The sequence below is a fragment of the Mobula birostris genome, chromosome 16 (genome assembly GCF_030028105.1).
Source record: "Mobula birostris isolate sMobBir1 chromosome 16, sMobBir1.hap1, whole genome shotgun sequence".
In the NCBI taxonomy this organism is placed as follows: domain Eukaryota; kingdom Metazoa; phylum Chordata; class Chondrichthyes; order Myliobatiformes; family Myliobatidae; genus Mobula; species Mobula birostris.
This window is the reverse complement of record NC_092385.1, coordinates 3728794-3753004: the sequence shown is the minus strand read 5'-3', so window position 1 is coordinate 3753004 and position 24211 is coordinate 3728794. Positions and strand designations below refer to the sequence as shown.

The window sequence follows — 24211 nt, the reverse complement described above, 5'->3', positions numbered from 1 at the left end:
GATTTCCAGCATCGGCATTGATTTTTTTAAAAAATAAAAGCCAACTTCCTAAAATGGTGAGAACCACAGTAGGGATATGTCCTATAAGCACATTTCCTCTATAATGCTTGAAACTGTAGGAAATTACCACATGAATGGTTTGCTTGCTTTCTGAAGTCTTTGTGAATTCTGATGACTGTTGCCAGCCCCAGTGGGAGACTTGAATATTTTTACCTTGCTCCTATCAGTTTCGTTTGAAGTGTTATATCAGCAGGTTAAGTACTGAGGACAGTGACAGTTGTTTAATAACATTTAGTCAAATAGTATTCTGATAATTGTCATAAACTTGGGTTCAGAATCACTTCCATTTGCACCAAGGTTGAAGGTGGCTGAATGCTATACAAAGTAACATGGTGCTTGACTAGGTTAGAAAATAGAACAGCACAGTACAGGCCCTTGGGCCTACCATGTTGTGTCGACCTTTTAACCTACTCTAAGATTGATCTAACCTTTCCTACATTGTCCTGTTTCTTTCATCCACATGCCCAAGTTTCTTAAATATCCCTAATGTATCTGCTGCAACCACCAATCTTGGCAGGGTTCACACTCCAGCCTCTGTATTTGTATATATTTAAAAAAAATATATAACTCTGACATTTCCCCCTGTACTTCACCTCTGTCTGGATATACCTGTTTGTATATACCATCCATCTTCCAGGAAGGCTTGCTCGTTGGTTCTCAGTGCTGTTCTTCCATACTGAGATCGATCTCTTGGGTTATTTAAGCAGATTTTGGATTTGGAGAATTGTGCTGGTTAAGTTTTGCTAAATTATTAGTATTGATCTAGATCAGGGGTTTTCAACTGTTTTTATGCCATGGGCCAACACCATTTAAGGAGTCTGTGGAACCCAGGTTGGAAACCCCTGGTCTAGATTTAGAGCCTTTCTGCAGAGACAATTTGTCAGCACTTGGTGAAAGAGCAGGGAATGTTTGGTTCAGTTTTATTGCTAAGCTATAGGTCTTTCTGATGGTCCTTTGGCCAAAGGCTGTACTTTTAGTTTTTTTTATTATCTGCCATCCTCTGAGGTGGGAAATGATCAACATTTCCACAACTACTTCTGCAAGATCTTGTGTTTGGTAAAGGTCCATTCTTGGTATGTTTGAGCTGGGCAAATACTTTAAAGTTCAGCTGCCGCATTGTTACCGCAGTAAATTCGTACTAGAGTTGAAATTATAGTTCTGGAGTCAGGATATTTTGCAACTACAAATACGCCATCAAGGGAAGGCAGTTGAGGGTGTGAATCAGTAAAAATGAGGGTTCATCAGATCTTGGCTTTCACTGTACTACTGCCACAAAACAAACCCTTCTATGTCAGTGATATTCTGATGCTGCCCTCTCGTGGGATTGAGCCTGGAGGAACTACATGGATAGTTCACACTTAAAATGTGTTCAACTTTTAATAGAAATACTGACACAAATCTCTTGTGGTGCGAAGGAGACTAAATGGCTACTGTTTCTGCTAAATCTTTGTAGAGCAATTAAGTCAACCACTATCCCTGGCTCACTTGTAGATCCAACATTCTTGAATCTTACAACTCATTCCCTTGCTCTTTGCCATCACCACCCCTATACCTGCTCTAATGTCTGTTAAGAGGGCATAGAATGCTACAACATTGTATGGGGTTTTGACCCATGTTGTTGTGCTGACCTCTAGCATACTCTAAGATCACTCTAACCTTCCCTCCCACAAAGCCCTCCATTTCTCTATCATCCATGTATGTCTGGTAAATGTCTCAGGGTAGCTGCTTCTGCAATGGCCCCTAGTAGTATGTTCTACACTGCCTATATTTTTTTTTAAAATGGCTCTGAAGTTCCCCCACCTCCCCCTCCATTACTTTCCTTCAATCACCTTAAAGTTGTTAATGGAATACTAATTTCTGTCTAATACCCCCTGTGTATTCTACCAGATCTCCTAGTCTGTAACTGCATCTTCCAGGTCTTGGAGCTGAATTCTATCGTTCCTGAAACTATTTTGGTAAACCCCTTTGTACTGCCTGGAGGTTTTGGATAGAACAGGAATTTTGAAAACAGTACCATATGTTGCCAGTCACATTAGTTATTCCATTTGAGAATTTTCTTTCACGTGAGTGTTTGGACTGCAATGAGTGGGCCAGGGTCCTCAGACTGACCTACCTCAGTGAACCTCTGCATTAGTTGTATTGGTTCAGTGCGACCCTTGGTGTATACCCTGGTCCTTCAAATCTGCTGGCAAGCAACATTTGGCTTCAGTGCAAGGAACTAAATTTTAGGCAGATTTGAAATGTACAGAAGCAGTTGATGTTTGACTTGATGTGTCACTGAGAACAGCCCATAATGCATAGTCATGAGGTGAGGTCCTCATTGGTGTGACCCAGTGCAGATTGGCAATGGCTTCAAGTACCTTTGCTCTGCCTAAGGATCTCCTGGTAGCCTGCCACTTGAATTCTACTTCCCTGTCTCTCTCACAGACATTCGAGTACTGGGGTGGTAGTGGAGGTAGATGCTTTAGGGACTTAGAGACATTTAGGCACATGGATGTGAGGAAGATGAAAGAATATGGACAGTGTAGGCAGAGGGGATTAGTTTAGCTGTCCATTGGCTTATTAATTGGTTTGGCACAATTGTGGGCTGAAGGGCCTGTTTCTGTGCTGTATTCTATTTTGCCCATTACTATCTCTTGCCAAGTTGAAGTTAAACACAGGAACTGCACCTTGTCTTCATGTATTAATGCAGCTGTATTGCATAAATCTTCAAAAATCGTACATTGCTTGACAAACTTCCAAGTACACATTCTGGAGTGAGGTGTCATATTAACCCAGCTGGCTTTTTGTTCATAATGCTCATGTTTGTCACTTACAAGTTAATATGAAATCTAGATGAGGCGTATCAAGGGATGTTTTGTATTCTTGTAAGCATATTCAATTCTACTATACATTCATGTACCCTATAATCTAAACACTTTTTCCTGTATCTATCTGGTTAGCGTTCATTTGTGCTTGGTAGCCACAATTCATATTTAGCACTGCCTTTTTAACATTTCCAATGTATCCTTTAACAGTGCACCGTGCACAATACTGGAGGAACTCGACAAGTCAGGCAGCATCAGCTCCTGATGAAGCTTCTGCCTGCAATGTTGACTGTTTACACTTTGCATAGATACTGCCTGCCTTGCTGAGTTCCTCCATTTTCTGTTGCTCGAGTTTTCCATGATCTGCAGAATCTCTTGTTTATTTTTAACAGTGCATCTTTCTTTAGCTCTTCAGCCCTTGGAGATCTGTGGGAATCTAATTCTCACTTGTCTCCACTTTCCAAATACTTTGTGAAATTCATTCCTGAAGCAACTTTAGTTTAACCTGAAAGGGGGACCTTCATTTAAAAACATTTTTCTTCTTTGCCAGTCCAAAGAAACTATTTGCCACTTTGCTGCACTTGCTACAGCTATTTCCTAGCTGTCAGGGTTTTGATGTAATATGTTAATCTTGATTTGAAAATCGGTAGGTAGGATTTGTAGGGAAATGTCTTAAACCCTGTGACCCCAGTAGCTTTTCTTGCCTTTGAACTATTCTGATAACTCCAGTGATCATTGCTCAAGTGAAATATGAGCGTATTTGTACACTGAAGTAGGGTCTTGGCCTGAAATGTCAACTATTTTTCCAAAGATGCTGCCTGACCTGAGTTTCTCCAGCATTTTGCGTATGCTGCTGTGTATTTGTACATTGGCAGAATTGTTTTGTAATTTTAAGCAGAATGCTTCCTTGACTTCTGGAATTGCCTTTCAACACTTTGTTACAAAACCATTTGTTAAAGCACAGTACCAATTTGCACAAAGACTTCAATCTGAAGTTACTGTTACCAGTTACCAGAATATGGTCTGAATGGTGTCGAAGTGCTTCACAGGAATGTGCCCCTGAACTGAGACTTTGGGCCTACTTTGGGCTTATGGACTCAATTTCATTCTGAATGCTGATGCTTGCTTTGTTTGTGGTATTAGACATTTCAACTCTGAAGGTGGGGGGGAGAAAATGCTGTCTGTCTATGCCTCTTGTAAATCTCGGACATCTATCAGATCTCCCCTCCGCCTCCACTGCTCCAGAGAAAACAACCCAAATTTGTCCATCCTCATTATAACTGCCCTCTAATCCAGGCAACATCCTGGTAAGCTTCTGCACCCTCTCCAAAGCCTCAACGTCCTTCCTAGAATGGGTGACCAGAACTGTCTGCAATACTCCAGATGTAGCCTAATTAGAATTGTATAAAGCTGCACCACAACTTCCTGACTTTTGAGCTCAATGCCTCAACTATTAAAGGCAAGCGTGCCCTATGCCTTAACCACCTTATTAACCTGTTGCCACTTTCCGGAAGCTACGAACTTGGGGCCTCAAGATTCTTCTGCTCATCATCATTTAAGGATCTTGCCCTTAATAGTCTTTTTATATTTGATCTACCAGGTTAAACTCTGTCTGCCATTTCTGTAGCCATATCTGCAACTGATCTATATCCTGTTGTGGATAGTGTAGAAGACTAGCAAAGAATACATTCACTACAAATGTTCATATTATCTTCACCCATCTACATTTTCATCCGTCATTTATAAATATCACAAACAGCAGAGAGGAGAGGTCCCATTACAGATTACTGTGGAACACCACCCATTATAAGTCCCTTCAACCACTACACTGTCTTCTGTGTGCAAGCCAGTTCTGAATCTAGACAGCCAATTCACTAATGATCACATGCATCTCGATCTTCTGCATGAGCCTCCTATATAGGACCGTCAGATGTCTTGCTAAAGTCCACGTAGACAACATCCACAGCTCTACTTCCATTAATCACCCTGTCAAGTTAGTAAGACATGACTTGTCCCACACTAAGCTAAGCTCTTTTCCTCCTAATTAGGCCAAATGCTCATATCCTCAACTAATGTGAGACTCTCTGGTCTACAGTTTCCAGGATTATCCCTGGTTCCTTTAATAATGGAACATTAACTACCTGCCAGTCCCCTGGAACCTTGCCTGTGGCTAGAGGGGACACTAAGATATTAGTCAAGGTGCCAAACAATCTCTTCTGTTGCCCTGCTCAATAACCTGGGGTATATCCCATCAGGCCATGGGACTTGTCCATCTTAATGCTCTTAGAGACCCAACACCACCTCCTTTACTTAAAATACCCCAGCACATCAAGACACTGAACCTCTAATTCCTTGGTAAATATGGATGTTAAGTATGCATTAATGACCTTGCCCACATATTCTGCATCTAAACAAATATTCTTCTCCTCCCACCCCCCCTATCCTTGAGCAATCCTACTGTCTCCCTAGTTAACCTCTTGCTCTTGATGTATTTATAGAATGCCTTGGGATTCTTTTTAATCCTGCTTGCAAGGACTTTTCATGGCTCCTCATGGCTTTTCTAATTCCATGTTCTTTTCTGGCTTCTTTATAATCCTCAAGGACACATTTTGATTCAGGTGTTCCAAGCTTTACATTTCCTCTTTCTCGATTGAATTCGTCACCTCCCTCTATCCAAAGTTCTCTTTCCTTATTATCCTTGTCCTTCTGGAATTTGCCTGTCCTGTTTTCTATGCAGTGTTTTCAAACACCCTCCACATTTCAGATGTGGACTTGCTCAAAAACAGCTATTCCCAATTGACTCTCCCTAGTTCCTGCCTAATGCTCTTATAATTTGCCCTGCTCCTATTGAATACACTCCTGCAAGGTTCATACTCATATATAGCTATCTTAAAACTTAAGAAGTTGTGGTCATTGTTCCCTAACTGTTCATCCACTGCAAGGTTGGCAACCTGACCAAGCTCATTACCCAACACCAGGTCCAGTACAGCCCCTCATCTTGTTGGACTATCCACATTGATTTAAGAACCCTCCTGGATGCACCTAACAAATTTACCACATCTAAGGTCCCAGTGTATATTGGGGAAGTTGAAGTTCCTCATTTCAACACCATTGTGTTGTTGTTGTTGTTGTTTTTTTTTTTTTTTTTTTGCACCTTTCCTTAGTCCGCTTACATATCTGTTCAATGCCCCGGTGGCTGCTGGGGGGTGGGGTGTGTAGTACAATCCCATTAGTGATGGCAACCTTCCTTTTTTTGAGTTCTACTCATATAGACTCAATGGATCAGCCCTCCATTACTTCCCTGAGTCCAGCAGTGATATTGTGAGTGCAACTCACTCCTCCTTTTGCATTCCTGTCTCTCTGTTGGGCCAACATGGGATGCCCACAACTTGCTAACCCTAACCTGTTCATGTCTGGAAGGTGGGAGAAAACTGGAGCACCCGGAGGAACCTCAGTAATGTGGAGAACATACAAATTCCTTACAGACAATGGCAGACACAGAATCCTAATCTTGCAGTGGGTTATGGAAACTGCTGCACACCATGCCATGTCTTTCCATGTAGAGCCTTCTGCCAGGCATTTGAGTATGGTCTAATAAATGGTACATGGTTGGTTTTAAGTGGACTTGCTCACATCTTGGTTGAAGTGAGTTGCTTTGCCTGGTGGGTTTATTGGGATTGGTCAAATGCCATGTTGATCTGCCTGCTCTGATTTGACCACCTTGGTGTTGGTGGTTACTGCAAATGCCACATTTTATTGTGTGTTTCAATATTAATGTGACAGTTCTGAATTGGTTGCATAACATCCTGATACCATGTCTTGCTACATCAGAATGTATTAAGGTAACTGCTATGCAGAACAAAAGGTTAAGGAAGGGGCAGTTGTTAAGAACTTTATCACTAAAGTGAAAGATTTCCTACAGTATTTATCATTATACAAGATGGACCCCTGCAGCAGTGGTTGAATGCAAGCAAATCGTGTGTACAAATCTTAGGATAAAGCAGAATATCGGGGTTCAATTTCCACTGCTGCTAGTATGTTCTCTCCATGACTGTGGGTTTCCTCGGTGCACTGATTTTTTTCCCCCCACGTCCCAAAAATGTATGGGGTGGGGTTAGTTGTGGAGATGCAATGTTGGTGCAAGAAGCATGGTGACACTTGCTGGCTGCCCCAAAGCATCCTCAGTCTGTGGATGTTAATGCAAAAGGTACATTTCTCTGTACTATATATTTCATTGTACGTGTGGCAAAACTAATCTAATCTAGTCAACAAATCTTAACATGTTAATCTCTTCAAAACTGTTGGACTATTTTAATAACAAAACTTCCTTGTAGCTTGAGTCTGGTGCTGTTCCTCATGAAGGAAGGGATAGAAGAGCACTGCTGCAGGGATAGGGATTCCATGCTTACAGGAGTAGAAACAAGTTTCTGTGGATACAATGGAGATTCCTGGATGGTATGTTATCTCCCAGGTGCTGGGGTTGGGGATGTTTCGTATCATGTCCACAACATTCTAAAGGGGTGGGGTGGGGGGGGGGTGGTGAGCTGCCAGCAGTCCTGGTACTTATTGGCACCAATGACACAAGTAGGAAAAGCAAGGAAGTCCTGGAGAGAATTTGTGGAACTAGGTAGAAAGCTAAAAAGCAGGGCCTCCTGGGTACCAATTTTTGATTGCTGCTTCTGCCGTGCATCAGTGTGGGTAAGAATAGGATGATTTCAAGGCTGAGGAACTAGTGCAGGGGGCAGGATTTCAGATTTCTGGATCCTTGGGAAAGGTATGGCCTATACAAAAGGGACACATTACACCTGAACCACAGGGGGAACCAGTATCCTTGCAGGCAGGTTTGCTAGAGCTGTTGGCAGGGGGATGGGAATTGGAGTGGTGGACTTGTTGGTTTACAAGCAGAGGTAGTGTTTAGTGAGACCGTCAGGAAGGATGGGCAGATAAGGCAAAATTGCAGTCAGTGGGACGTTGCAGTGTAAAGGCGGGGGGGGGGAAATCAAAGGGTGACGGGACTAAAGGGGTTACTCTGTATATTGCGGGCATTCAAATAGAAGGCAGATCTAGTAGCACGGTTGGAGAGTGGCAGGTTTGACATTGTGGCATCACTGAGTCGTGGCTAGAAGATTATATTTTTTGGGCTAAAACCCAAGGATACACATTGAAAGGACAGTAGGTAGGGTTAGTGGGTGGCATGGCTCTGGTTTTTAAAAAATCAGTTATATCTGTACAAGAAGGTGACATAAGATTGGAAGTTGTAGAAACCTTCTAGGTACAGCTAAGAAACAGCAAGTGTTGTGTACAGAATAGTAGCCAGGATGAGGGTATAAATTGCAGTGGAAGATTCAAAAGGACAATGTTACAGTAGTCATGAGGGGATTTCAATGTGCTGGTAGATTGGGATTCAGTACCACCTTGATTTTCCCCAAGGGAGTTTGTAGAATGCCTTTGAAACAGCTTTTTAGAGCAGCTTGCGGTTGAACCCACTAGAGATAAACTGTGGATTGAATGTTGTGTAATGAACTGGGTTTATTTGGGGAGCTTAAAGTAAAGGAACCCTCAGGATCATGATATGATAGAATTCACCCTGCAATTTGAGAAGCTAGTCGGATGGATCAGTACTATGTTGGAGCAAAGGAATTGAGAGGCATGAGAGAGGAGCTGGCCAAGGATTGATTAGAAGGGGATGCTAGCAGGGGCAGAACAGTAGTGGCTGGAATTTCTGGGAGCAATTTGGAAGGCGCAGGATAGATACATCCCAAAGAAGTATTCTAAAAGCAGGATGACGCAACTATGGCTGACAAAGTCAGTCAAAGCCTCCATTACAGCAGAAGAGAGCATATAACAGCAAAAGTTAGTGGATTAGGAAGCTTTAAAAACCAACAGATGGCAACTAAAAGAGGCATAAGGGGGGAAATATGAAATATAAAGTTTTCATTTGCATAGGGTAAGGTTTAGTCATAGTCATACTTTATTGATCCGGGGGAAATTGGTTTTCGTTACAGTTGCACCATAAATAATAGTAATAGAACCATAAATAGTTAAATAGTATTATGTAAATTATGCCAGGAAATAAGTCCAGGACCAGCCTATTGGCTCAGGGTATCTGACCCTCCAAGGGAGGAGTTGTAAAGTTTGATGGCCACAGGCAGGAATGACTTCCTATGACGCTCTGTGCTGCATCTCGGTGGGATGAGTCTCTGGCTGAATGTACTCCTGTGCCCAAGCAGTACATTATGTAGTGGATGGGAGACATTGTCCAAGATGGCATGCAACTTGGACAGCATCCTCTTTTCAGACACCACCGTCAGTCCAGTTCCATCCCCACAACATCACTGGCCTTACGAATGAGTTTGTTGATTCTGTTGGTGTCTGCTGCCCTCAGCCTGCTGCCCCAGCACACAACAGCAAACGTGATAGCACTGGCCGCCACAGACTCGTAGAACATCTTCAGCATCGTCCGACAGATGTTAAAGGGCCTCAGTCTCCTCAGGAAATAGAGGTGGCTCCAACCCTTCTTGTAGACAGCCTCAGTGTTCCAGATATTCTTAGATACTGGGCTGCTGGAAAATGTTGATAGGGAGGTAGTAATGGATGGTAAGGAAATGAAAGATGAACTGAGTAAGTGTTTTGCATCAGTTTTTAGTATAGAAGATGCTAGCACTGTGGGAAGTTCAAGGGTATCGGGGCAAAAGTGAGTGCACTTGCTATTACTAAGGCAAAGTGCTGGAGAAACTGAAAAGTCTGAAGGTAGAGTCACATGGGCTACGTGCCAGGGTTCTGAAAGCCACAAAGGGATTTGGGAGTCCTTGTGCAAGATTCCCTAAGGGTTAATTTGCAGGTTAGGTCTGTGGTGAGGAAGGCAAATACAATGTTGGCATTAATTTCAAGAGGACTAGAATATAAAAGCAAGGGTGTAATGCTGAGGCTTTATAAGGTACCAGTAGGTATCATTTGGAGTATTGTGAACAGTTTTGGGCCCCTTATTTAAAGGATGTACTGACATTGGAGAGGGTTTGGGGCGATGCTGACAAATTATTCTGGGAATAAATGGGTTTTTGCGTGAGCAGTGTTTGGCTTTGGGACTAATGCTGAAATTAAGAATGGGAGGGGGTGGAGTCTCATTGAAACCTAATAAATGTTGAAAGGCCTGGGTAGAGTGGATATTAGATTTTGGATTCGATTATGAAGACACGTAGTCCTCTTTTATTGTCATTTAGTAAAGCATGCATTACGAAATGATACAATATTTCTCTGGTGTGATATCACAAAAATAGGACAGACCAAGACTGGAAAACTAACAAAACCACACAATTATAATCTATAGTTACAACAGTGCAACAATACCATAACTTGATGAAGAACAGGCCATGGCACAGCTTAAAAAAAAAGTTCAAAGTCTCTCAGAAGTCCCACATCTCACACAGACAGGAGAAGGAAGAAAACTCTCCCTGCCATGCCCTACCACAGTCCGACTCTGAGTTGTCCGAAAACTTCGAGCTCTGATCAGCCCTCCAACACAGAGTACAGTGCGCCATCTCTATCCGAACGCTTCGACCTCAGCCTCGGTGGCCAGCCACAGGCAAAGCTGGGGATTTTGGGGCCTACCCTCAGGAGATTCTCTATCACACAGTAACAACAGCGGCGAACCAGGCATTTCAGAAACTTCTCCAGATGTTCCTCTGCTTCTCAAGTCTGTCTTCATCAAATCAGAATTGTCCACGGCCCCTACTTAACAGAAACAATATCACTTCACTGGAGAGCTGCGCGCGCTGCATTGCGCTGCCATCTTCTTCTCCCGCCTATGTAAAGGCTGTTTCCTCTAGTGGGGAATCTAGGACCAGACGGCCTCAATAGAGATGATCATTTAGAACAGATGGGGAGGGTGGCAAATTGTGAAATTTGTTGCCGCAGGTAGCACATGGAGGCCAGGTGTTTGAGTGTATTTAAGTAAAGGCTGATGGGTTTCTGATTAGTCAGTGTGAATGGTTTTGGGGAGAATGGGGTTGAGGGGAAATGGATCAGTCATGAAATAGCGGAGCAGACTTGATGAGCCAAATGGCCTAATTCTGCTTCTATGTTTTGTGGTTTTATCAAAGAACCAGTGTTTATAGGAATGTAATTGAATTCCTAAACATAGTTTGAGTTAATATGGTAGGTAATCAGTGACTTGGCGCTAAATATTCCCATTGGGTGAAAGGTTGCTTTCAGTGTCTAAGCTTGTAAAGAAGGTGAAACTGCCTATTGATTGTTTCAAATGATGCAGTCTATCTAGACACATCAAAATTTTCATTATCCAATGCATTGCAAATCAGCCTGTGGTTCTGAATTAATACAGACTAATTGCTTTGAAGACAATGGGTGGTGGATTAAAGTATGTTTAGGCACATGGTTCCTTAAGGTTGTTATAGCTAGGGTGGTAGTGGGGACAAGCTCCTACCTATTAAATGCTCCCAATGGCATGTCTCACATAGCTTCTGACAACCAAATTCTGCTCCTGCCTATCATGTTGGCCACTAAGCCTGGTGGAACCATTGCTACTGATGGAGAGGAGGCAAAGGTGAGTTACTGGCAGCTTGATGCCAATTACTTTGGGCAGATGGGGTTCATGGACTAACCATGACCAAAGATGTAGGAGTAGAATTAGGCCATTCAGCCTATTGAGTTTGCTCCATCATTCCATAATGGCTGATCCTGGATCCCACTCAACCCCACACACCTGCCACCTTGCCATATCCTTTAATCCCCTGACCGATCAGGAAACTATCAACTTCTCCCTTAAATATACCCAGAGATCTGGCCTTCACTGCAGTCTGTGGCAGAGCATTCTAGATTTACTACTCCCTAGCTTTTTATATTCTATCTATGTATATATATATATATATATTTTTTTTTAATATTTATTTATTTTTATATTTATTTATTTTTATATTTATTTTTATTTATATTTATTTATATTATTTATATTCATATTCCTCCTTGCCTCTGTTCTAAAAGGTCACCCCTCAACTTTGAGGCTGTGCCCTCTAGTTCTGGATACCACCACCACAGGAAACATCCTCTCCACATCCACTCTTATCAAGTCATTTCAGGTTGGCAGCTCAACTAGGAGAAGGAAAACTAATGTCAAATCTCTGCTACCTTGCAGCTATACCCACTCATGGGGGAAAGTTTTGAAATAAAACCTGAAGGGGAAAAAATCTGGAACTGGAGACCCTAAGACAGTCCTATATTGAAGTTAATGCTGACTGGTAATTCCTGCAATGCCACTAGTGTCAAGCTTTGTTGGTCTCTACCTTTCCTTTTTGGATATGAAGATAGGTGGAGGGGCAGGTAGTTTTGAGGAAGTAGAGAAGGTACAAAAGGATTTGGACATTGGGAGAATGGGCAAAGAAATAGCAGATAGAATACGGTGTCTGGAAGTGTATGGTCATGCACTTTGATAGATGACTTTTCTAAATAGAGAAAATATTTTAAAAACTGAGGGGCAAAAGGACTTGGGGGCCTTGTGCAGGATTCCCCAAGGTTAATTTGCAGGTTGAGTCTATGGTGAAGCTTTTCAAAGCACTTGTGATACTTTGTAGAGTATTATGAACAGTTTTTGCCCCCATCTTAGCATGTGTTGACACTGGAGAGGGTTCAAAGATTCACAAAAATGATTACAGGATTGATTGGCTTGCCAGGTGAAGTGTGTTTGATGGCTCTGGGCCTGTGTTCACTGGAGTCCAGAAGATTGAGGGATGACATTGAAGTTATTGAATGATAATAGGCCAAGATAGTGGATGTGGGAGAGTCCTTAGGACCAGAGGACATAGCCTCAGAATAGAGGGGGTGTCATTTTAGAATGGAGATGATGAGGAATTTCTTGAGCCACAGTATGCTGAATCTGTGGAATTTGTTGCCACAAACAGCTGTAGAAGCTAAGTCTTCATGTATAATTAAGACAGAGGTTGATAGATTCTTGATTGGTCTTGGGGAGAAGGCAGGAGACTGGGCTGAGAGGAAATGGCACAAGTCTCGATGGGCCAGATGGGCTAATTCTGCTCCGATATCTTGTGCTCTTATGGATTCATCAGCTGTGTGGAGAGGGGGAGCTTGCCACATGGGCAACAGCTTGCTCTCCATATTGTACTGCCCTGGCTTGTGTATTATGTAAACAGCTATGACTCAATATCCATGGCCAATCCTGACCAATGGAGGGCCCCCATAGGCATGTGTAAATTGTGTCGATCTGGCATCCTCTTCAATCACTCTATCCTTGAGTGATTTGAGGAAAAGAATTAGGATCCCATGGTTTGATGTCACTTTCAAATCTAAAATTAAGCTTTCAGTTGGTTTTTCTGACACATTGCCTTGACAGAATTAAGTGCAGATTTGCCTGCCAAGAATTGCTGGCCTGTTATTAAATGTTAAAGTGCACCTTTGTACGGGTTAACTTTTTAAAAATTGAAGTTGAGAGGGAAAGAATTTGAAAAAAGCTGGAGATGATCAAGTTCCTGGGAAAAGCATTTGAGCACTGGTTAATTTTTGTTATTTACAGTTGAAAATGTGGTATTTGCGAACTTTGGTTTGATTAGGAATGCTTGGACTTGATCTTTGCACCTGTCAGCTGAACTGTGACCCTGCAGTGGTCATGATACTGATAAATTAACCTTCCTGGAGATTTGTTATTGTGGATGAAAGTTAGATCTGAAATGGGGTCAATTACCTTGTGGCCATTTCTTTGGAAAGGGAACTGAATGCATGTTCGGTGAAATGAGACTAGAAAAGTGTACATCTAGAAGGTGCAAATCAAATGGTCGTCTTCCGCCACTAATTTTATTGAATGCCATTGATTTATATAGGATATTTCAGAAAGTGAAATATAGGGGAGTCTAGGACCAGAAGGCACAGTCTCAGAATAGAAGGATGCCCCTTTCAAACAGGGATGAGGAGGAATTTCTTTAGCCGGAGGGTAGTGAATTGGTGGAATTCATTGCCACAAACAGCTGTGGAGGCAAAGTCGATGGGTATTTAAAGTGGAAATTGATAGGTTCTTGATTACTCAGGGCATCAAAGGTTACAAGGAGAATGGGGCTGAGAGGAATAATAAATCAGCCATGATGGAATGACGGGACAGATTGATGGACAGAATAGCCCAATTCTGCTTTTGTCTAATGGTATACTTTTGTACTTCAGAATCTAGTTTCATGTCACTGGCAAATGTATTGAAATTTGTTGACTGTGGCAGCAGTGCAATTGCAATACATGCTAAATATAGAAAAAGTGACTTGCAGTATGTACATATGTAAAATTAAGAAAAGTAGTGCAAAAACACTTTGTGAGAAGTAGCAAAGTAGTGTTCCTGGGTTCAATGTCCTTTTGGAAATTGGATGGCAGAGAAAGAAGCTGTTCCTGAATTGTTGTCTTCAGGCTTCTGTACCTCCTTCCTAATGGTAAGCAGCTTTTCTGAGGCAACGGTTCTTGAAGAACATCCAGCCAATCATCATCAAGTCACTGCAGATGCATAAATCTGAAAATGTAGGGGTGATGGTTCCATTTATGCGAAGGTCACTGAAGCATTCAACCCCAACCAATTGGGTGTTTTCCCAGTGGGAGATGACGTGATAATTATACCAGGGTTCTAAATTTAACTAAATCACTAGCATACAGTAACTGCAGAGTTTGCAGCAAAGTGAAGGCAAAAATCTCAATGCTTAAATGAGCAACAAAGAAAGAATTGTCTAAACTGTCTACCTCTTTTCCAGCTTTGAAAGATGACGTCTAGGAAGAAAGTTTTGCTGAAAGTCATCATCTTGGGCGATTCAGGGTAAGGTAATTTTGACATCTAAATGCCACCTCCACTATTAATAAAACTGTTACTAGGTTGTTGGTGACAAGCCGTTTTATTACTGACTTGAATAGATATATGTATAATCATCTGTACTATATTGCTGGGGACATGGTTAAAATGTGAAGTAATGTAGGCCAAATCTGAAATTTTGCTTAGTAGTGAAATGCCTCACTTAAGGTATTATGCAATTTTTTAAACTGAAGTTGGACTTCGAGCCAGTAAGCTATTACCTCTGACTGAAGTAAACTAGCAGCCTGCTCTTTACTGTAACTGTATCAGGAGTATACTTTCCCTCTGACCTCCAGTGCTCCTAAATTGTGTTCATAAATGGTCACCTGTGACGCACAGTCCTCCTGAAGCAGAGAATTAAAGACTCGCAGCAGTGAAGATGCATTTTGCTCTCCTTAGTGTTTTTATTCTTCTCCCTGCCCTGGCATGATACTGAGTTCCAGGCTGTGGCGTGTAGAAATCTCTATATTTACTTGAGAGACAGCTGCACAACCTATAGATCTGAGGCAGAAGAGTAGCAAAGTGTGGACTGATTACAGAAGAGGTGCTTGCTGTCTTGGGGCAAATAGGGTGAGTGCAGAAACTGCAGAGATAGTTAAAATGTCCTTTGCCACAGATGAGGTGCTGGAGGGTAGCTAATGTTCTGTTGCTTAAGAAAGGCTCTAAGAATAAACTGGGAAGCCAGATGTCAGTCATGAGCAAGATGTTGTAAGGCACAGCATAAAAGTATTTCATTAATTGGGGCACATCTGGGCCAGTACATTTTGGCCCAATTAAGCAGCTACCCCAATTACCCAAAGTTTCATGGAAATACTATTGTTTTTTTAATGAGTAACATTCTGTATTTAATTTAAATGCATGATATATTAGAACACTCCTAAACCTACTACTGTACCGTAACTGAATTTCTAAGTTATTGATGGATGAATTAATCCAATACATATTACTGTTATTTTCACTGCAAATGACCAAAATCAGCACACACCAAGTGCAGATCATGGGCTGCCTTCAAACAATGCTTTCAAAGATTGCATCCTCCAAATCTTCATTTTCATTGTGACATTCAAGATTGATGATACCTTCATAATCCTAACTTGTTGAAGTAGTGAAACAGTTTCATTTTCACTCCTGGCCATTTCTGGCAACTCCAAACCTGAATGCTTGAAACCACTGAGCAAAACAGTTCTGAATTATCTTGATACTTATTTCTTGCCAGCTATAAGTGACAAAAAAAATCCCTGCTCTTTGAACATAAGCACAAGCATCTGATGCTATTTTTAAAATTTGTTCACTCTGGTGTAGTGTCTAACAGACTCGTGGTGTGCGTGCGACTGATGCTAGTTAGAAACTGTTCGGCAATGACCTCCTTTCCCAATTAAGTGACATAGTATCCTAAGGGTACTGGAAAGAGTACAGAAGAGATTTGCCAGGATGTTGCCTGGTTTAGAGAGTATGCATTATGATCAGAGATTAAGGGAGCTAGGGCTTTAACTCTCTGAAGCGAAGGAGGATGAGAGGAGACATGATAGAGATATACAAGATATTAAGAGGAATAGATAGAGTGGACAGCCAGCGCCTCTTCCCCAGGGCACCACTGCTCAATACAAGAGGACATGGCTTTAAGGTAAGGGGTGGAAAGTTCAAGGGGAATATTAGAGGAAGGTTTCTTACTCGGTGGTTGGTGCGTGGAATGCACTGCCTGAGTCAGTGGTAGAGGCAGATACACTAGTGAAATTTAAGAGACTACTCGACAGCTATATGGAGGAATTTAAGGTGGGGGGTTATATGGGAGGCAGGGTTTAAGGGTCGACACAAGATTGTGGGCCAAAGGGCCTGTACTGTGCTGTATTGTTCTGTAGTCTATAATTACCCGGACTATCCCTACTACCTTTTTCGACCAAGGGGTCAACATTCGCCTCCCTCCAAACCTCTGGTACCATTCCCACAGACAACGAGGACATAAAGATCCTAGTCAGAGGCTCAGCAATCTCTTCCCTCATCTCATGGAGCAGCCTGGGGAATATTCCATCAGGCCCCAGGGACTTATCCATCCTAATGTATTTTAACAACTCCAGCACCACCTCTCTCTTAATATGCTCCAGAACATCAACCTCACTCATATTGTCCTCACCGTCATCAAGTTCCCTCTCATTGGTGAATACCGAAGAGAAGTATTCATTGAGGACCTCAATCACTTCCACAGCCTCCAGGCGCATCTTCCCACCTTTATCTCTAATCGGTCCTACATTCACTCCTGTCATCCTTTTATTCTTCACATAATTGAAGAATGCCTTGGGGTTTTCCTTTACCCTACTCGCCAAGGCCTTCTCATGCCCCCTTCTTAAGCTTTTTTTTTTGTTACCCTATATTCCTCAATAGACCCATCTTATCCGTGCTTCCTAAACTTCATGTATGCTGCCGCCTTCCACCTGACTAGATTTTCCACCTCACTTGTCACCCATATTTCTTTCACCCTATCATTTTTTATCTTCCTCACCGGGACAAATTTATTCCTAACATCCTGCAAGAGATTCCTAAACATCGACCACATGTCCATAGTACATTTCCCTGCAAAAGCATCATCCTAATTCACACCCGCAAGTTCCAGCCTTGTAGCCTGATAATTAGCCCTTCCCCGATTAAAAAATTTTCCAGTCCTCTCTGATTCTATCCTTTTCCATGATAATGATAAAGGTCAGGGAGCAGTGGTCACTGTCCCCCAGATGTTCACCCACTGAAAGATCTGTGACCTCACCCAGTTCATTACCTAATACTAGATCTGGTATAGTATTCCCCCTAGTTGGTCTGTCCACATACTGTGACAGGAATCCGTCCTGGACACATTTAACAAACTCTTCCCCGTCTAAACCCTTGGAACTAATCAGGTGCCAATCAATACTAGGGAAGTTAAAGTCACCCATGATAACAACCTTTTTTTTTTTTTTGCACTTTTCCAAACTCTGCCTCCCAATCTGTGCTGCTACCAGGGGGCATATAGAATACTCCCAATAGAGTAACTGCTCCCTTCCTGTTCCTGACTTCCACCCATACTGACTCAAAGAAGATCCTGCTACATTACCCACCCTTTCTGTAGCTGTAATAGTATCCCTGACCAGTAATGCCACCCCTCCTCCCCTTTTTTCCTCCCCCTCCCCCCCTCTGTCCCTTTGAAAGCACTGAAATCCAGGAATATTGAGAATCCATTCCTGCCCTGGTGCCACCCAAGTCTCTGTAATGGCCACCACATCATAATTCCATGCATGTATCCAAGTTCTCAGTTCATCACCTTTGTTCCTGATGCTTCTTGCATTGAAGTACATGCACTTTAGCCCTTCTATCTTACTACCTCTACACCCTTTATTCTGCTTCTCTTTCCTCAAAGCCTCTTTATATGTTAGATCTGGCTTTACTCCATGCACTTCCACTGCTCTATCACTCCAGGTCCCATCCTCCTTGCAAATTAGTTTAAATCCTCCCGAACCATGCTGGCAGACCTACCTGCAAGGATATTGCTCCCCCTCAAGGGAGAAACCAGGGAGTGGTAGAAGTTGGTTGTCTCTTTGATTGGAGATTTGTGACTTGGGAATTGATGCAGGGGTTGCTGCAGAGTCTACTGTTTGTCATCTATATTAATGATTTCAGTATGGCAAACTGGATCTGCAAATTTGCAAATGACACCAGGATTGGGGGTGTAGTGTATGGTGACAAAGGCTATCAAAGTTGCTGAACCAACTGGAAAAATGGCAGATAGAATTTAATGCAAGTGTGAGGTGTTGCACTTTGGGAGGTTGAATAGGTTTGGACATTACTTTGGAGTGCAGGAGAATGAGGGGAGATATTAGAGATATGTAAAATTGAGGGATGTAGATACGCTGAATGCATGCAGACTCCTTTCTCCCTCCTCTCCCCAGTTTGGGTAAGACTAGAACTAGAGGTTGTAGATTTGGGGTGAAAGTTGAGATTTTTAAGGGGAACTCTGGGTGGTTCAAATGTGAACCAGACTGCTAGTAGAAGTGGTGGATGCAGACTTAGTCGTAACATTAACATCGCTCTTAAATAGGTACGTGGATGGGAGATGTATGGAGGCCTATGATCTGGGTAGCTGGGACGAGACAGAAGACCAGGCTGGCATGGACTAGATGGGCTAAAGGCCTGTTTCTGTGCTGTGGCGCTCTGACGTATCTTGCCAACACCCCATGGAATCCAGTGCATCTCTAATGTAGTGTAGACCAGTGTCCAAGTATATTACCAAAGCTGTATTTGCAGGCATCTGCCTTGTGCTGAAAGGGATAAGCATACTAATTTTTTAGGAAAATGCTTCTAGAGGTTTTTCATAGGTTTCCATGGCAAAACCAATGCCATACAGGGTCCAGTTAATATCCTTGTCTTTCTAGATTATTTGCATTTGGGGATTTTTAAGAGTTTTGGTTTAGTTGAAGTTTGTGGAGAAAGCAAATTGACTTGATTAGTGGCTGAAGTTGGGCAAGCTGCTCCCTACCTTGGTAAGGTGACAAGATCATGTTGCGACTATTATTTGTAAACCTGGTTCATTAAAAGCTGCCAGATGGTAAGAAAGGGGACAGTTAAAACTTATTTCCATATGCAGATCAATTAAATTGTGCAGGGATAGTGGATCATTGAGCCTAAAGGGTTCAGAATGGTGTACCATCAGTTACAACAGTTTGAGGAACAAAATTGCCTTTAAATTTATAGAAACATAGAAAACCTACAGCACAATATCGGCCCTTCAGCCCACGATGCTGTGCCGAACATGTACATACTTTAGAAATTACCTCAGGTTACCGATAGCTGTCTATTTTTCTAAGCTCCATGTATAAATAACTTAAATTTGTTCTTGCAAGATAAGAAATTAAAAAGTTAGTGTTGACAATTTAAGCGTTTACATCATGGAAAATAGTTTAATAAGAACATGTCCTCTCTATAGGGGTGTAAAAGGTAAGCTGTAATGCATTTCCATAACATGAATTGGAGGGAACATGTATTACATGGGCTGCATTGGTTAGTGTGTGGGTGAAGAGGCATTTGGAATCTTTGATTTATGATGTACTGTAGAACGTTTCAAAGCAAAGTATTGAGTACAGGAGTTGGGATGTTATGTTGAAGTTGTATAAGGTGTTGGTGAGGACTATTTTAAAGTATTATGTGCAGTTTTGACCACTTACCTACAGAAAAGATGTAAATAAGATTGAAAGTGTAAAGAATATTTGCACGGTTGGTGTCAGAACTTATAGGGAAAGGTTGAATGGGTTAGGACTTTATTCCAGGGCAGGGAGTGTAGGAGAATGAGGAGAGATTTTTTTATGGTTGAGGACATGCAGGCCCCTTTATTGTCATTTAGTAATGCATGTATTAAGAAATGATAAAAATGTTTTTCCAGAATGATGACATGAAAACACGTAACAAACCGACTTTAAAAACTAACAAAAACCACAATTATAACATAGTTACAACAGTGCAAAACAATACCGTAATTTGATAAGAACAGACCATGGCACAGTAAAAGTCTCAAAGTCTTTCGAAAGTCCCATCATCTCACACAGACGGTGAACCTCCAGCGCCGCCAACTTGCCAGTGCAATATCCTGGAAGCATCTGACCACAGTCCGACTCAGAGTCCGTCTGAAAAACTCCGAGCCTCCGAGCACCGAGCACCATCTCTGCCAAGCGTTTCAACCCCGGCCCTGGCAACAGGCAATACGCAAAGCCGAGGATTTGGGGCCTTCCCCTCCGGAGATTCTCGATCGCACAGTAGCAGCGGCAGCAAAGCAGGCATTTCAGATGTTTCTCCAGATGTTCCTCCGTGCTTTCTCACAGCTGTCCCCATCAAATCTAGATTGTGCACGGCACCCCTAGTTACACATATTGATATTCATTCGGAACGGCCGTACGCGTTGCGTCATGCCGCCATCTTCTCCTCCCTCCTTTTAGAAACATAGAAAATAGGTGCAGGAGTAGGCCATTCGGCCCTTTGAGCCTGCACCGCCATTTATTATGATCATGGCTGATCATCCAACTCAGAACCCCGCCCCAGCCTTCCCTCCACACCCCCTGATCCCTGTAGCCACAAGGGCCATATCTAACTCCCTCTTAAATATAGCCAATGAACTGGCCTCAACTGTTTCCTGTGGCAGAGAATTCCACAGATTCACCACTCTCTGTGTGAAGAAGTTTTTCCTAATCTCGGTCCTAAAAGGCTTCCCCTCTATCCTCAAACTGTGGCCCCTCGTTCTGGACTTCCCCAACATCGGGAACAATCTTCCTGCATCTAGCCTGTCCAATCCCTTTAGGATTTTATACGTTTCAATCAGATCCCCCCTCATTTCTACATTTGATAGAAGTATACAAAACTGAGGGGTATAGATGGGGTAAATGCAGGCTTTTTCCACTGAGGTTTAGTGAGACTAGAACTAGAGAACACAATTAAGGGTGAAATGTTTAAGAAGAACATGAGGGGAAACTTCTCTCAGAAGGTGGTGAGTGTGGAGTGAGCTGCCAGTGGAGTGATAGATGTGGATTAGATTTCAACGTTTAAGAGATGGGTTCATGAATAAGAGGAGTATAGAGGGGCAGTGATCCAGGTGCAGGTCAGTAGGACTAGGCTCATAAATAGTTCAGCACTGACTTGATGGGCTGAATAGCCTGTTTCTGTGCTGTAGTGTCATGTCCTTTGATTCTGTCTGGAGGTCTCAGTGGCCACCATCCCCTGATGTGATGGGGCAGTGAGGAATACTTGCTGCACAAGTGTTCCTCGCTGTTCATTCTGCCCTTTTCAGGAGATGTATCACTGCTTCATACAAGAGTACTTGAGTCTGCCTTTGAGTACCTGTCTTCATTATCTGCCGTTCCATTAACCAGCTGCCTTGTCCCTTGCAATTCTTTGTTCTGTAGCCTTTTGATAATTGAAGTTGTTCAGATAATAAACTGACCGAGCACAAATGTTGACCTTTCAACCTGATTAAATCTATTTTGTAACCATGCTGTGATATTCACATGCACTCTATGAATAACTTTCATACTATCCTTTAAACTATTTTACATGTCAATTAATTTTAGATTTCATTTCCACCTGTTGTAGCTCCTTTTCCTCAATTTCTTAATGTTGGATTTAACTGTTAATTTGGTTGACTTCTGATTATGCAGGGTGCTGCCGGCTGTCAGGGACAGCCCAGATGGGTATATTTATAATGGCTTCCAATAATTGAGCTCTGCAAAAGAGGTCTGTTTAGCAAGCACCAATTCTTTACAAAGGGTCTAACTCAGACCGTCTCACTTGTTTCCTGCAGCCTTGCATCTTTTCAGTATAGTTATTCTGCTTGAATGTAATCAACTTTCAAAATATGGTTCTGTCTTCAGTGTAGAAATGTCCCAGCAGCACATTGCCCCTTTGCAGATGTAACTGATCCATCTGCTGTATGACAAGCTCTTGCTCCATGATGTTTTGCTGCAGCTTTTCAGCGTTTAGTTATTTGGTATGATCTCTGCCTTGTGAGGGATTTTGTAAGCAGATCTTCAAGTTCATTAAATTTTAAATGTGCTGGTTGCTTCATTTTTTTTTCCCACAACATTGACTGCAGCCAGATGGGTTGCAATAATAGACATTAAAATGTGTTCCAGTAGTAAGGAACTAGCATTTTTTTTTGGGTGGAAGGGGGAACCAACTATTGAGCTTGGTATTCATTCAGTAACACTTTTTTTAAGAGCTGGTTTGTGAAGGCAGTGTTGCTTACTCGCAGCTGGAACCTTCACATAAACAAATCTGACATCATGCCTTCAAACTGAGCAAAATAATTGCATAATAAAATTGTTTAGAGTCACACTGGAGGAAGAGGGGGAGGTCACTTCTTTCCTTCTGAAATGTATTATGCCGATCTAAACTCCTGCGTAATCTTCTAACTGCAGTGTTGCAACACCTCCGCAAACAGATCCTGTAAACACCTCTGATGAGAAGGCGAGGCCTCTGCATCACCTTTCACAATCTTGGCTATGAGCTGCTTTTGCAATGTAGTCAGTTGTGATTGGGGAAATGTGGTAACTTCTGCAGAACAAGCTGTCACATAGACACCATTGGCTAAAGATGTGCCAATTGACTAATATGCAGGACACCAGACACCTCCATCTTAAAGCAGATAGGCACGGCCTTGGTGCCTGAGGGCTAACATTTAAACACACTGGCACTTGGTCATTTTTATATGGAAAATACACTTTACTTATAAAAGTATTTTACACAAATAAAACTTTCCATTCTATATTTGCAGACAATGCATTTAATGTTGAATTACATTTTTTAAAACCAATAACACTGTACCATTTGTGGCCCCTAGGATGGTATACAACTACCTATCCAATGGTGAAAGGATTTGATGGTGGATGTGGAGAGTATGTTTACTATAGCGGGAGAGTCAGACCAGAGGACAGCCTCAAAATAGGGGAATATCCTTCAGAACAGATGAGGAATTTCTTTAGCTAGAGTGGTGGATCTGTAGAATTTGTTGCCATAGGCAGCTGTTGAAGCCAAGTCTTTGTGTATATTTAAGGCAGGAAGTTGATAAATTCTTTATTGGTCAAGTCATGAAGGGGTACGGGAAGAAGGCAGGAGATTGGGGCTGAGAGGAAAACCTTGATGAAATAGTAGCGCAGACTTGATGGGCCAAATGGCCTGGTTCTGCTCTTGTATCTTACGGTCTTGTAATTTGTGGACTTGTTCACCTAGCCTGGTCCCTCCCTGTCCAATAGAACCCTGCCCTGTAGTCCTTCCCCACTAAACCCTGCTTAAAGCACATTCTCTTGCAGCCAGGTATGTGCCATTTGGCAGCATTCCTCTCCAGACATTGCAGAGTGCTAGCAAACAAAAGGCCAGCTTCCATCGAGTTCATGATCTTCCAGCAGGATTCGATGTCCATCTCTGTATTCCTTTGAACAGCTCATAAATCAGTCACACAACTGCTGGGGATGAATCAAAACACAGGCCTTTGCATCAGCAGATTTTGCTGTAAAATCAATGCTTCAAAGGGGCAGAAGAATCTATTCTCGGTGTGTGCTAGTATACCTACTCCAAACCTGGACTGATGCCTTTCTCTAAAGCTAATTTGATTCGGATTGATATTTAATTAGTTCTTGTGCTACAGTAAATGAAACTTCAATTTGAAATTATAAAAACATTTCATGCTGCTGAAATTGCTGTTTTAAAACTGGAGTATTGAAGTAACAGGTGGGGGTGAGATTTGTGTTTAAAATACTTTGGATATCATTTTGTGTACACAGACACATCAAACTTGACCAGCTCCATGGGCACTAGCCTCTCCAGTGTCAAATGCCTTCAAAAGGCAATGCCTCAGAAAGGTGACATCCATCATTAAGGACCTCATCACCCAGCACATGCTCTTATTGAACCATCAGGGAGGAGGTACAGGAGCCTGAAAACGCACTCAACAATTCAGCAACAGCTTCTTCCCCTCCATCAGATTTCTGAATGTACGATGAAC

The 24211-nt window shown here is 42.2% G+C and overlaps 1 protein-coding gene across 1 annotated transcript in view; it reads left to right on the top strand.

The window, feature by feature from the left end:
• The window catches only part of LOC140210949 (ras-related protein Rab-7a), a 53302-nt gene that overhangs the window by 5413 nt on the left and 23678 nt on the right, over nucleotides 1-24211 (top strand). Inside the window, exon 2 of the mRNA XM_072280237.1 lies at nucleotides 14615-14676. Coding sequence (XP_072136338.1) covers nucleotides 14624-14676 — 53 coding nt within the window. The 5' untranslated portion in view covers nucleotides 14615-14623. The remainder of the gene's footprint in view (nucleotides 1-14614; nucleotides 14677-24211) is intronic.